Here is a 14,593-nt window from a genome sequence, read left to right as displayed (position 1 = left end):
AACAATGTAGTAAAATAATAATATACTACTGTACTAATGGGATAGTAGAACTGGTCTTGTACCAGGAGCAGCATACGTCATTTAGGACCAGTTAACTAAGGTATTAGGTCATCTTGTTAATGAGGCCAAGTTTCTAAGTTTGGTCTCTGCAGGGCCAGGATAATTCAGGTAACTTTGTTCTGTGGCTGCCGAATCCCCGAATTCAATCAACTGTCTTGCAAACACACATGGTTGGTTGCAATCCAAAGTACATTCCCTATAAATAATGAGAAGTGAGGTGGAGGCACTGATGACAACACACTTTAAATTGTGAGACTTCATTAATTTATTTTTGGTGATACTAAATTTACATTGTTCAAGAAATTAAAAAGTCTAAAAGATATTTAGTGAAGAGTGTCTCTCCCACCCCTGTCTCCCATCTGTCTGGTTTCCTTTATCCTTCTCATTAGGGAATCGCTATTATTAGTTTCCTACATACCCTTACCAGTGATGCTATAAAGGATCTATGAATATATTTATTTTCCCTACATCCTTTTAACAACAAATCATGCTGTCCTTTAGTAAGTGATCTGGGCCTTGCTTTTTTCACTTAACAATGTTTTGGGGATCATTTCAAAAACTTTTCTGGTTCTTCTTCACCTGTGCATAGTATTCTGCTCTGTGGAAGTACCATGGTGTATTTAACCCTTTAATGGATATTTAGATTGTTTTCAATCTTCTGTTCAATTTTTTTTCATGTTGGATTTGCATATTTCTGATTAAACTTATTCCTAGTTATTTAGTAAGTTAGTTGCTATTACAAATGGGATCTGTTTTCATGTTGGATCTGCATATTTCTGATTAAACTTATTTTCCTAGTCATTTGATAATTTAGTTGCTATCACAAGTGGGATCTTTGTTCACTACATCTTATCACTGACTGTTGTTTGTATATATGAAAATGATTGATTTCCATGTATTTTGTACCTTGCTACTTTACTGAATTCTCTTACTGCTTTTAGTAGATTTTGAGTTGATTTTCTAGGGTTTAAGATAAGCAGTCATATCATCTGAAACTAGGGATGGCTCAAACCAAATAATAAATAATAATGATCAAGTGGGCATCTTTGTAATGTTCTGGCTATAATGAAGCTGCTCCTTCTGTTTCTCATTAAGCATTATGCCAGCTTCAGGGCTGAGATAGATATACTTTATCATGTTAAGGAAATAGTCTGAGTCTTATTTTATTGACTGTTGTATCAGGGATGCATGTTTAATTGTCAAATATCTTTCCAGCATCTACAGATATGATCATTTGATATTTTTCCCCCTTAGATCTCTTAATATAATTAACTTGATTTTTGCCTTGCTACATACTTACTACGACCTACATTGTGGCAACTTCCTACTTTTTGGTTTCTGAATGTAGGCTTTGCTTTAAGTTTAAAAATATGGAACTTTATTTTTATAGACATATAGAAAAATAACATTTCTCTTATGAAACGCAGGTGACATGGGGGAAAGAGGTGAGCGTGGCCCCCCAGGAAGAGGTCCCAAAGGTTTGCCCGGGACTTCAGGTCTCCCAGGTAAGAATAAACAGGATGAGGGGGGAATTTGGTAGCCAGTGGGTGGTCTGAATCGGATCACGTTTTAAAGAACGGCTCTTTGTTTACCTCTGCTTATCATGTGTTGTGCAATAATGGCTGGCATGGATCTTTCAGGACCAACTTTAGTGAAGATTTAAATAGTCGGTAAATCACGTCTGTATTCTTTGAGAGAAAATACATGTCAGGGCTTGAAATATTACTTTCTTTCTTTTTTTTTTTTTCTTACATCTTTATTGGAGTATAATTGCTTTACAATGGTGTGTTAGTTTCTGCTTTATAACAAAGTGAATCAGTTATACTTATACATATGTTCCCATATCTCTTCCCTCTTGCGTCTCCCTCCCTGAAATATTACTTTCTTGAATATATACTTTAAAAAATAGTGTCAAGGTCCAACCACAATGCACTCGTTATAAAATTCTGAATGAATGGGGTCCTGTCCACTTCTAGCCCAGTTGAGAGTTCCCTCTTCTTTTCTTTTAAACCAAAAAGTCAGAGCAGCAGGAAAACGAGTCCACGCCTTCAGCTATTCGTGACGCATGGGGAGTAACTGACATCTTATTCGAAAAGCTTCTCCTTCAAACATCCAGACCCTCCAGAGGCCCACATCCCCAAATAAATAAACCTGAAACATTCCTACTCACGGAAGTCATGCCCAAGGACGCATGCCAGCTGGGTCGACCAAGGTGACAAAGTGGCCTCTGTGTGAGAGCCCGGGTCCTCTCACTGGCCGTCTGTTCTCTTTACACACTGGTTACTCTGTGGCCGGAGTCCAGGCTGCTGCACGTTGGGAATGACTGCCAGGTCCAACCACAGAAGCAGCCTCGCGGGCTGAAAGCCAGTTCAGTTGAAGAGCATGAATGGCCTGCAGTCTCCCAGCAAACGCTGTGATCACTGCTGGGCCAGGGCTCAGGAAGGGCCCCAAAGCTCTGGGGAGACCAGTCCGGGGAGGGGGGCTTATGCAGAGGGGTGCCCCACACTCCCACAGTGGATTTGGAAAACTTGGTTGAGGGAAAGCTAGCAAAAGAAATGATCGTTTTCTAATTCTGCTGGAGGCTTACATAGCCGATTGTGGCTATCATTGCAGCCTGAAGCATCATTGCTTTCTGATTATCCATTGCATTGCTCCTGGGTTTGGCTTTCTCATTTAAAAGAATTTTTAAAAAATACGAATACATTTGGAGATAGCTCAAACACTGCCTTTCTAAAACGGTGATTCGTGGGCTGTTTTGTGATTGGAAAAGGAAGCCTTTATGATTGGAAAAGGAGAGAAAACCTGGTGGAGTTGAATGGGACCCAGACAAGAAGATTTTAGTAAACAAAGTCTGGATTCATTGATGGATGTTTAGAAGAGAGAAGAGGAAAGTAGAATTTACCGAGTTCTCTTCTCCTTTATCAACGGTAGGAATAGGAGGTTTGAAAGCTGATAAAATCTCATCTTTGCCATTTACTTGGTTATCTATGTATTTACAGGAGAGACTGACGATTTCTCCTTTGCGCATTTGGTTGACAAATAACAGTTCTTGGATCAGCAACTTGCACTATTAGCACGATTTTCCTTTAACAAACATACATGATCATTTCTGGTGACTCTTATTTTTTAAAAATCTGTTGATAAACCCCATTTTGAGTTTAAAAAATGAGAAGATCGAGAAAGACCAGCTTGGATTTGTGCAGTGTCCCGGGCTGCCACGAGGGGGCGCGTTATGCCTCACCTCGGGCTTGCCTGGTGCTCCTGGGCCCTTGCTCTGCCCCAGGGGGCTCCACGGGTTTGCTTTTTAGCGCACCTGTCATCTGTGCGGGCGAGTGGTAAGGTAGGGCAAGGCATCTCTGGCATCTCTGCCTGGCCCTATTGCATTTCCCTTATGACAATGGTTCAATTTGTTGCAGCTGGTCTTGGAATTAAGACTTAAATCCGATTTCTTAAAAAGCTTCGTGGGCTCCCCAGTTCAGGACCCTGAAAACTGCCCTTTTCTGTTTCCTTTCTGCCGTTTGCCAGCCCTTGCCCCTCCCTTCCTGGTACCACTTGGAAATCTGGTCTTTCTTTTTCTGTGCTTTTGTTACATTTTCATTGAGAGGATATTTGACATTATTTAGTGAAAAATCGGAGTTACAGATTATTCTTGAAGAAATCAAGGCTAGCTTTCTGAAGCGTGCAGTTTCCTCAGTGCTTTACCACACAGGCTCAAAGGGTCCATATTTATCAGCCTCCTTGAGGCACCACCTGAGCTGGGGCTTTGGTTTGGGGTCAGCTCACATGCCCTTGTCTACACCTAAATGTACTCAGATGACAGTTTCCCAAATCCATCAAGTCCCTGAACAAGAGCTTTTAGGGCCATTCCGCCTCTAAAGGGAGTCCTCTGAAAGTGGACCCTTGGGAGTGTGGATCCCATAAATCAGACATCTGGGCTCAGATCCTGACTGTCACTTACTAGCTTTATGACATCGGGCAAGTTCTTGACTGCCCAGCGCCTGTTTCCCCACTTACAAAAGAGTGATAATACTCAATAATCACATCTCCCGGAGAGGCTAATTCTGAGAATTAAAGAAAAATCAATCCATGTAGAGTGCTTAGGACAGGTTCTGGCTATAGTGGGTGCTCAAGAAATGTTAGTTATTGGTACTATTATTAACGTACCAAATACACTTTTGCGTTTTGAGGTAGATGAAGGTGAGAGGTGGACCCTAGTTCAGTCCCTGTGGCTTTCCCCCTGGCTCTCAGGAAGAAGATGCTACTCGTCTGTCAGCCGGCACCACCTCTGACATCTCGGACCTTCCCTCTGTGAAATCTACTTCAACTCCAAATCACAAATGCAAAGTGCCGGGTCACAGTAAATCATGTCATTAGTTCATTATCCACTGAGAGGCTGCGCCATTTTTCATTTCCCCCGTAGAGCTTGGAATGTGATTAGGAATATGATTTCTGGTCTCTCACAAACATGACCTTATGAGGACTCCAGGACCTGGGGGGGACCTTCACCAGGGCTGTGTTCAGGAACTTGTCCGAAACCTTCTAGGTAAATATACGTCTTATGTAAAGGAAGGAGCCTGCAGAGCAGGATATTCTGTGACCCCCTTTGTTGTCCCAATTGTTGGATTTGGGACTCGAATCGTCCTGAGTGGAAAGAAAATCCTTTGGTCATTTATCCTTGGAAAAAGGTAACTAATACCTTCACGATCTGTCAGTTGTCAGGACTGCTTTATTCTTCTGGACTGTTTCAGTTCTCGGTCTCCCCTCCTTCTCTCAGCTTGTTCAGTGTTAAGTATCATGTGCCCTTTGGGTTTGTGATGGTACATCGCCTAATATGGACCACGGGTTATTATTATGACCATGACATGGACTGTCGTTTGGGCTGTAGTGATCTGTTGTCTAAACGTAGACCTAAATCATCTCGCTTGCTTCTCGCCTGCAGCCAGAAGCCGGCAGGGCAGATGTGTAAGGCTGGGCTCCGGAACGAGGCTGCCCTGGGGTAGCTTCTGCCGTGTCACTCATTTTCAGCTCTGCCGCCTCTGTGTGCTCAGCTTCTGCCCCGCACATCGAGGGGTTATACCCCTACCTGCCCTGTGGACTCATCTAGGAGGGTCTGTGGATGTGTTAATACATGGAAAGCACTTAGGTTAGTGCCTGGCTTATGGCAAACATTCTGCAATTTTAGCTCATTACCATTATTATTTTTTTTCTTCCTTTTGTATTTGAAGGAGTACAGAGTTACAAAGGTCACAGGCCCTGACAAAGGTCTCCCAGGTAGTAAGTGACAGAGGCCAGTGTTCACACGTCCAGGTTCACGTCGTGGACAAAATGATGGCCTGGTGGTCCGGGCGTATGCTGAGTCTATCTCGCCGTCCTGGCATCTGACTTCGGCACGATCCCCTTTCTGCCTCTCTCGTGGAGCTGTGGGGGCCACATCGAGCGAGACCCCTGGGACCTTAGACCCTATCCCTGCCCCTACCTCCCGTCTCCTACCAGAGGCCTTCGGTGGGTTGTTTGATGGCTGTCTCATCACCAGGAACTGTTTGCCTGCCTGGTCCACTGGGGACTAGTTCCTTGGCACCCTGGGGATTTGAAGGAAAAATATTTGACGGTGGGTCTTGACTTCCTCTTTGCGCATCAAAACGCACTGGGGGAAGGAGAAAGTTAAATGACGGTCGTGTGTGAATGTGACCGGGACGTTAGAGCTGACTTGTGCTCATCGTGCCAGGTTTCTTGTGCAAGATTTGCAGATAGGTGAGATTCACTTGTGAACACTGGGTGGAAAAAGTCCCCAAGCACAAGGGGCACACCCGTTTTAGGCGTATGTGTAGCAGTAGTCATTTGTCCTCTGTTTCCACTGCTGTCCTGTTTCCACTATTTTATTCGGTCATGGGCATCTTATGTAAACAGGCCACCACATCCTTAAACATATGTGCTTTGTCAAGCACCACGAAAGTTAGCTCGGTACAAGGTGAGAAATGTAAGAAATTCCCTATTTAATGCTGAAAATTATTTCCAGGTTTTGTTTTGTTTTTAAAGCCTGCCATGTACAGCCCCTTTTATTTTGTAGCAGGTATTATTTATTAGGTCCCAAAGAATGTTCCGGCCAGGATGCGCCTCTGTCAGTGTAACTCGACTGCCCTCTCCTGTCAGCTCAGAGAATGGCACAGACATTCATTAAAAAAAAAATCGCGAAAAGTTTGGCAATAACATTTTACAGGTCCTTGAAATTTCAGAAAACTGTGTAATCATGAGGCAGTTAGTGTAGCTAACACACCCATGAGGTAGGCAAAGCATAGTGAGAACACTTCAGATCCGTGCTTTCTCTTCCTCATAAGGGTTGAAAAGTGGTTTATAGGGCTTCCCTGGTGGCGCAGTGGTTGAGAGTCCGCCTGCCGATGCAGGGGACACAGGTTCGTGCCCCGGTCCAGAAGGATCCCACATGCCGCGGAGCGGCTGGGCCCGTGAGCCATGGCCGCTGAGCCTGCACATCCGGAGCCTGTGCTCCGCAACGGGAGAGGCCACAACAGTGAGAGGCCCGCGGACCGCAAAAAAAAAAAAAAAAAAAAAAAGAAAAGTGGTTTATAAATATTTGCTAACGCGGCTGCTGGACTTCCTGAAGGACTTGGTGTCACCCCCAAATTTGGCTCCCACATAATATTCTTAGAGCGCCTTGGAGGGTAAATGCCCAGGGTTAGGGCTCACCAGAAACTCATAAGCTGTTATGGGAAGGCTGGTTTTTTTCTCTGGCCATTTTTACAGGGTGAAACCTGAGAAAAATAGCTTTAGTCACTTGTGATAGTTAGAGTTGCAGAAGGATCGTTAGTAATGCTTGGCTACCGTGTATCTTTCTGCCTCTCAGTCAATCCAGGCTCAATGAATGAACCCCCCCCCCCCCACACACACACGCACGCACTCATGGATGCACCTTGTCAGAGTTAGCAAATCAGTAGGTGTGGAGGCACAGTTCAGATGGAGTGGGGGTCCAGGGCCCTCATTTCTAACTCCAGCGCTTTCTAGCCATGTGACTGTGTGACTCTGGACAGTGATGTCACCTTCATGCTCTCAGTTTACACACCAGGAAAGTGGGATCGCCAGTGAGTGGCACAGGGTAGAGAGAATGCTGGTGGGACGATGATGACTTACCCAGCGCTCCAAAGGGCAACTTGCTGTGTTTGCCAGAGGAAGACTTGGACTCGCTGTGCTTTTCTTAGAATAAGTCCAGGGGAGACAGGACGGTTTCATCAACTCTCCTTGGAGGATAAGCAGGAATCTGGAATCAACTCAGTCATTGAAAACACCCTCTCCTGGATTGTGTTAAAATGGGGGAGCTCAACTTGAAAAAAAAGTTTTCCTCCTGCTTTTTCATATTGCTTGTGTAGTAGAAAATAAACTCCCTGAAATTTTAGGTCTTAGGCAGGAGGCTGGCGTTACACATGTTAAAAAAGTAAATTAGTGGCTAAAGACGGAGAGCTATTTATTTAAAAACTCAGCTTCTGAGTTGCCCTTGAAACGACCAGAGGTCTGGCAGCCCTGGCCCGTGTTCGCCATGGCAGCGGGGACAGGCTGGCGTCCACTCTCCAGGTCACCGCATGCCTCAGCCCCTCCTGCTGTCTCCATAACCCTGATGTGTTACAGCTTCCATTACGTCTGTGGTCTCCCGTGAAGACAGAGGGCGAATTTCGTAATCCAGGGCAGTTTCTTTACTACAGCAGGAGTCAGTGAACTTTTTGGGTAAAGGACCATATTCTTTGAGCTCTGCAGGCCAGGTGGCTTCTGTTGCCGCCCACACTTGTGCCCTTGTAGTGCCAAAGCAGCTGGGGCAACATGGAGACTAATGGCCATGCTGTGTTCTGATGACATGGTTACAACCCAGGAGTTGCCTATCCCAACCTACACTCCCGGCCCCTGTGGTCACTGCGTGTGCCACCTCGCCTTTGGGCGTTTTCTCCCCCTAATCTTGGTTTGATTTTTGTTAAGGCACCCTGGTATATCTCAGCAGGAGCTCTGCTGATAGGGTGCATGAAAATCAGCTTTTAAATGCATTTATATCTGACCTAACTTTTTAATCCTTAAAAGATCAACTTAACCTTCAGCCGTCCCGGTGCCAGGAGATCTGAACAGGCTCTGCTAAAGGCACGGTTCTGCTGAAGCCTTGTTGATGGGTGCTGTGGATCAGAGAGAGACTTTCTCAGGTGCCTTGTCTTGAGAGGGAAACACAGAATCATCTGCTTCCTCACAACTTATTATAGTCAAATGAAAGCTCATGGGATAAATGAAGGGAAATTACTTACATCTGCTTGTCTACAGCCTTGCGATGTACAGAATCAAAGATAATTATTCTCTGAAAACTTAGTACTGTTTTGTCCTGTAATGTTGCTTTGTGTGGATCTAATTGTAAATAAAGCAGGAAAAATGAGGGGTTATATCTAAAGCAGGATCTCTAACCTAGTTCCCTTCTAAAAGTAGGTGGGCTGTGTAGTAAGACAGCTTAATCAGACCAGATCACTGTAATAAGACCAACAAAAAACACATGTAATAAGACCACTAAAATAGGAAAAGAAAACTAAAAACCGCCAAGAAAGAAGGAAAGGAAGTCAACCTAAGTAAATATATAGTTGAACATAATAGATTTGGTTTTCAACTTTTTGGTTGAACAGCCAAGTTAAAACAGTTGACACGAATGAGGATGTGTGTAAGACTGTATTATCCTGGCACAGACGATTCCTTTTACACGGCTGTCTTATTGCCACCTTTTCAGTAATAGTATGACAGCGCTGCTGGTGAGATGAAGTAAACGTTCACAGAAATGTCTCTCGGTTACGGGAGCCGTGCCGCCGTGCCTCACTGGTTCGTGGGTGAACCAAACCACCTCTGGACTTGACAAAAGAAAGGGACGCCCCCAAGAAACCTGGGACACCGTGTAGTTCCAGTTGGGGTAAAGCCCCTGATGAGAGGAATTTCCGGCAGCTTTGCAGGGTGCATTGCACAGTCTTCTAAGAGACGTGAATCAGTAGCATTCTAATAGTCATTTATCGGGTGCATTCAGGCTCGGAATTTAATGATCAGGCAGGCATCATCCGTCCTGTAGAGGAAGAGACGGGGAGGTGAGTGCCTTGCTGATGTCACCTGACTCATAAATGGCAGAGCTAGAACTTCCAGCCACCTGTCTGCATCTTCCCATCACCGAGCTGTACATCTCCCTGCCCGGAAATTGAGGACCCACTAGAAATAAGGGCAGATGCTAGCAGAGTGCTATTCAAAGAAACCCAACATGAGCCACATGAGTTGAGTGTATAATTTTAAATCTGCTAGTAGCCACGTTAGAAAAGTCCAAAGAATCAGGTGAAATTCATTTTAATAATGTTTAATATGTATATTTATAGTATGATTTAATAATTATTTAACCCAGTGTCCAAAATATTATAATTTCATCATGTAATAAGTACCAAAGTTATTAATGATTTATTAAAACATCGAAGCCCAGATGTGGTTGTCACTTACGGTTCACCCCCGATTTGACATGGCCACGTTCCCAGGCTTGGTAGGTCTCTGTGTAGAGAGGCTACCATACCGTGCAGTTCAGCTCCTCTGATGGAAGGAGGGGTGAGAGATGTGAGGTCTCCTAACGCTTTTAATTTTGAAGCAACCCAACTGCAATGAAGGAATTTTATTATATCATTATCTTCATCATCATCATCTGCTTTAATCATCCTCTGTCATTTCTAAAAACATTTGTTAAGGGGCTCTGTACACGCTGTCGGGCAGTGGGCAGGGTGGAGGGTCCAGTGCCTTCTGCGTCTCTAGCCATGAGGGGACTCCTGCTCACATGTGCATCTTCTGTGTCTTTCAGGTGACCCAGGTCCTGCCAGCTACGGGAGGAATGGCCGGGATGGTGATCGAGGCCCCCCAGGGGTGGCAGGCATCCCTGGTGTACCCGGCCCCCCGGGACCTCCTGGCCCTCCTGGTTTCTGCGAGCCAGCCTCCTGCACCTTACAGGCTGGGCAGCGGGCATTTAATAGCAAAGGTCCAGATCAATCAAAGGCTTAGTGCAGCACGGCTGTCTGCACAAACCATGCCTGGCGAAGGGGTTGGAGGAGAAACACCCGCAGAAGCCAGGGCACAGGTGACGGTGCATTACCTTCAATGTTATTCTATTGATAGAAGCCCCACCTGACCATCACATTTAGAACAATGGTGCTATTCAATAAGTCCTCTTTCCTTTTCACTTGGAGAGGAGCCACAGAGTCATCAATCAAACAAATAAAACCTTCCCTTGAAGTGAACTGACAGTTCTGTCCCCAGGATCTTGAACTTCCGTGTGCTATCTGTGTGTGTCATGTCGTGGGCCACTGAGCCAATAAACAAAAACAGCTGTTTGGTTTACCTCAGTTGCAGCAGTTATTTTCATTTTTTATTGAGGGCTTGTTCTCAGATGATAGTTTCAACTCTGTGATTACCAGACTGGTTATGAAGAAGCCCCACCACTGTCAATAAACCTGGTGCTCAAAACGCCCATCACCGTGCTCTCGGGAGGGCCAGGGATGCTGTGCCGCTTGCAGCGGTTTACATGCTGCACGTGTGGGTTCTCGGCATCAGCTTGAATTTTTGTTGAACTGTACTGTATCCCAAACCCGCTAATATTTTGGGCTCTTCTGTGTGAAAGCAAAGAAGGAATCTTAATATCCTGCCATTCGTAAGTTTTATTGATGAGGTTATTTATTTTAAAGGTTTGAGGTAACGTCTCTGGTTGTACCAAAGAAGCAATAAATACGGTTTCTTGATCTCTTGCCATGTTTTCTTATAGTCATGTTCAATGAAAAAAAGTCACTGAGATTATTTAGATACTTAAAACTTTCCTCATTTCTGTAGGCTTATGTTTATAATGTTAGTGATTTATTCTACAGAGAAATTCAAACGCCCTTACTGTTCCCCAGAGGGTGTTGTTTTGTGACACAGTTCTTGGTATGTATGTGTTTGTGGGGGGACTGGGGGGAGACGGGGAGGCTTCATGGACCTTTCTGAAATGAAATGAAAACTATGAACCCATACCCCAGAAGAATGCACAAATGCATGTACGCAAATCTGCTTGCATGCTATGTCAGAGATTTCACGGGGCCCCTAAGCCTAACCGTGCTTGGTTTCTAGGAGTGGAACCACTGACTTCATTTCAATGGTGCATTAGCGCCCTCCTATTTAGAACTTCACCGATGCAAAAATGATTTGTGTTTTGCCGTTTTTCTTATAAAGGCAGCTCAGCTGAAGCACTGTATTCTTATCAATAAGATAGGTATTGCCTGACCACTCAAGCACTTTATTACTACTTACATAATCACATTGGCCTGCTGTTTTATCAACAACATCTATGTTAACTATCGATCAGACTTAATATATTCACTTTATGTCACAGTGCATACGACTGACTTGTCCCAGGCCATAGCACTGCGCTCCAAACAGCCAACATCTTTTTAGTTTATGGCACTCAATTCTCTCACGTCAAGGGGAGTGAGCCTCAATAGGATCTTTGATGCCATGTTTTTTCCTCAGGTGTACTTTCTCTACATTTAAAAACTTTAGCCTGATTCGTTTGGTGAAATCAATCATTAATATAGTCTGTACTTGGGATTCTTTAAAACTGCTCACGGCATCTAGTTCTGTGCTTCTGGTATGGATTGTGTTTAAGAGAAATAATTCCAACTTGGCTGCAATAGATCAGGGCCATTTACACTCTGGGAAGGATGGTCTTCCTGCTTGGGGAAGAGAGAATCTTGGGAAGCAGAGACATCTGTCATAACTACTTAAAATTGTCTTCATATGAATGGCAAACCTTTTCAGGTACTGTGGCATAGAGTCAAATAAATGCAAAGAAATTGCCTTGTCTTTTCACCAAGGTGGTTTTATTTTAACTGGAGTAACATAGTCAAATACAACAAAAGAAAAATTAGATAACCAAATAAATATGTTTCTCAGTTCTATACTTTCAGATTCATAAGAAAATTAAAAAAAATAAAATTTCAAAGAAAAGTTGAATCAACTGTTTTCCAAGCTTGATATACAAAAGGCAGTACAGCAAGCTTCACAGATACAGCAAGACTGGAAACAACCACTTACAGAAAGATTGGGCAAAATGAGCACATTCCAATAGTGGGAACAAATTCCAAATAGTGGGAACATCCACTGTAAATCCAGTTTGGTCAAATAGTTTACAGAAGCATACTTGACTGAGAAATTGCAAAGAAAAGCATCTCACAGATCCTCTCCATGAAAGAGAGTTGATGAATACTGAATTAGACCAAATCTCTCTCTCTAGCAAAACAGAAATCTTCAAAACCTTTGGGATATTTTTCGAAGTTGGATGAAGTGTCAGAGTTGCTGAGAAGAGTGTGTGAATAATTACAGGTGGTTAGAAACGGGCATGTCACTTGCCCAAGGGCAAATGATTTACTTCCTGTCAGTGCTTCTATGGCATCGTGATCTGATTTTCATCCCAAAGATCTGACAGGTTGGTTAAAAACTATGGACATCACTTCCCAGGGTGACTGAGCACATCAGTTGCCTGGCATAGTTTGAGATAATTGACTTTGTCTAGCCGAAGCGTATGAATGAGTAGTCACATCAGTTTCATGATTGATTTGATTATTTATGGACACTTAATGCTTCAAGCTGACTAAACGAATATTGCTATTCTTAAACATCATAAATAAAATCTGATTTACTTGCAGCCTGAAATAAGCTGAATGTAAATCCCTGTTTTAGAAGATCACCTCTGATTGTAGGGTTTAATTTTTTGGCTATTACAGCCTCTCTGATATCCAACATCTCTGGGTTTAAAAATAATCAATATAGGGGGAAGATCACTAGAAATACATAAAATCACACCAAATATCAAGAAAATTGCTTTTAAACATTTGCTGGGAGCCCTGGCAAAAGGTGTGAAAAAGCAATATTAAGAAAAAAAATACTAGCCAACTAGGAATCCTGCTGTTTACAAACAGGGAATGGACATAAATTATTTAAAATATCTTTTCAGAAGAAGAAGATTTGTGTTCAATAAATATAGGTCAAGTCTCTCTGTTTTTTTCCTAGAGTAAAATAGATACTTTTCAGTGGTGTACTGAGTCTTTGTTAGTGAGCTTGTGATCTAGGACATGGCAGTATTAATGCATATGGCTCGGTAAATATTAAATCAAAATTGGTTTACCATAAGAATGTACGACTATAAATACACATGCCCAAATGCTCTTTAAATGATTAACTAGAGGAACTGTAATGTATTTGTTAGATCTGGTTATCAGAAAGAGGATGCTGACTGATCCTATTTTTAATCGTAATAAATGGGAATCCATGCTAACTTTCCCCTTAACAATGCCTTCACATCTTGCTCTTGATGCCAGGTTTTCTAAGAATACCTAGAGAAAGAACAAATGATGGAAACTGGCTCCAAGAAACTAACTTTTTTAAAGATTTATTTGAAATTTTCTCTGACCTCTAAGTTGAAAATTCTTCTATGAAAAGATTTGAAAGTATCTTAGAGATATCTTAGAGACCACATGGTCAATTTATATACTATGTCATAAGGGGACCTGAGGGTGAGGACAGTTAAGAACTACAAAAATCGTTTCCCAGTCTAAGCGGACATCTAAATCCACTGGCATGTTTTCATGTGATTCATCTCAGTTAAGGAAACATGCTGTGTATTTAACCTTTTGTCGCCTATTGGCCTGTCACTCATGATGGAAGAGCTTATGTTTATGAGAAAAGTCAACTGTGACATTTCTTGTCTTGCTCAAGCCCACGTGATTTAGTGAGGAGACCACTTTGTGGGACAAAAGTCACAAAGGCCTTGCTACTCTCTGACCTTTATTTCTGCTTTTAATTCTCATCTGACATCATTAGACCAAGCTTTTTATGAGCTGCCCTGGAGATGGGCTATAAACTTATTATGACCTAAGCATTGATTCATGTGACAAACATAAGTGTAATTACCAGCAGAGCCAAACCCTGCAACAGGCCCATTTGCTGGTTCCTCGGGCATCCGTGTGGCTCACGCGGGGCATGTGAGTGCTTCTGCAGCTGCCCTGTGGTTGAGACCCATCAGAATGACGGAAATGTGAGCCTTCAGCCAAAGAAGAGATGCTGTTAACAATGGCACCTCGGAATTCCCCGATTTAGGGTCAAATCCTTTATTGCTGAGATAAGGGACAAGCTCATTACCTCGGAATTCCCCGATTTAGGGTCAAATCCTTTATTGCTGAGATAAGGGACAAGCTCATTATGCATCATGAACATACAGGAATCTAGGCCTCAAAGCATTATATCCACGTGGGATCTAGCAAAAAACTAGTGCCATTCCACTTCACATCAGTATGTTGAGTTAAAGAGCTTGATGAAGTAAGATAGAGAACAAACAAAATGGGCAAAAAATGCATCCTAAATCTTATCTTAAAAATAAATAGTTATAAAATATGCCATAAAACAATCTGAATTTAAATACATTAATACACCAAAAAATATTTTTCCCTAAAATGTACTTTAA

The 14,593-nt window shown here is 43.0% G+C and overlaps 1 protein-coding gene across 3 annotated transcripts in view; it reads left to right on the top strand.

The window, feature by feature from the left end:
* COL9A1 (collagen type IX alpha 1 chain) overlaps window positions 1-10,296 on the top strand; it is a gene marked incomplete at its 5' end in the record, with an annotated part of 61,393 nt that extends 51,097 nt beyond the window's left edge. For all 3 annotated transcript variants that reach the window (XM_082634303.1, XM_082634302.1, XM_082634301.1), the window contains 2 exons: window positions 1,488-1,565; window positions 9,911-10,296. In XM_082634303.1, the coding sequence (XP_082490429.1) occupies window positions 1,488-1,565; window positions 9,911-10,107 (275 nt within the window). In that variant the 3' untranslated portion in view covers window positions 10,108-10,296. The remainder of the gene's footprint in view (window positions 1-1,487; window positions 1,566-9,910) is intronic.
* Between the last annotated feature and the right edge of the window lie 4,297 nt (window positions 10,297-14,593).

The sequence above is a fragment of the Mesoplodon mirus genome (assembly GCF_964341445.2).
Source record: "Mesoplodon mirus genome assembly, chromosome: 10".
NCBI classification, from domain to species: domain Eukaryota; kingdom Metazoa; phylum Chordata; class Mammalia; order Artiodactyla; family Ziphiidae; genus Mesoplodon; species Mesoplodon mirus.
This window is presented reverse-complemented; position numbering and strand designations above follow the sequence as displayed.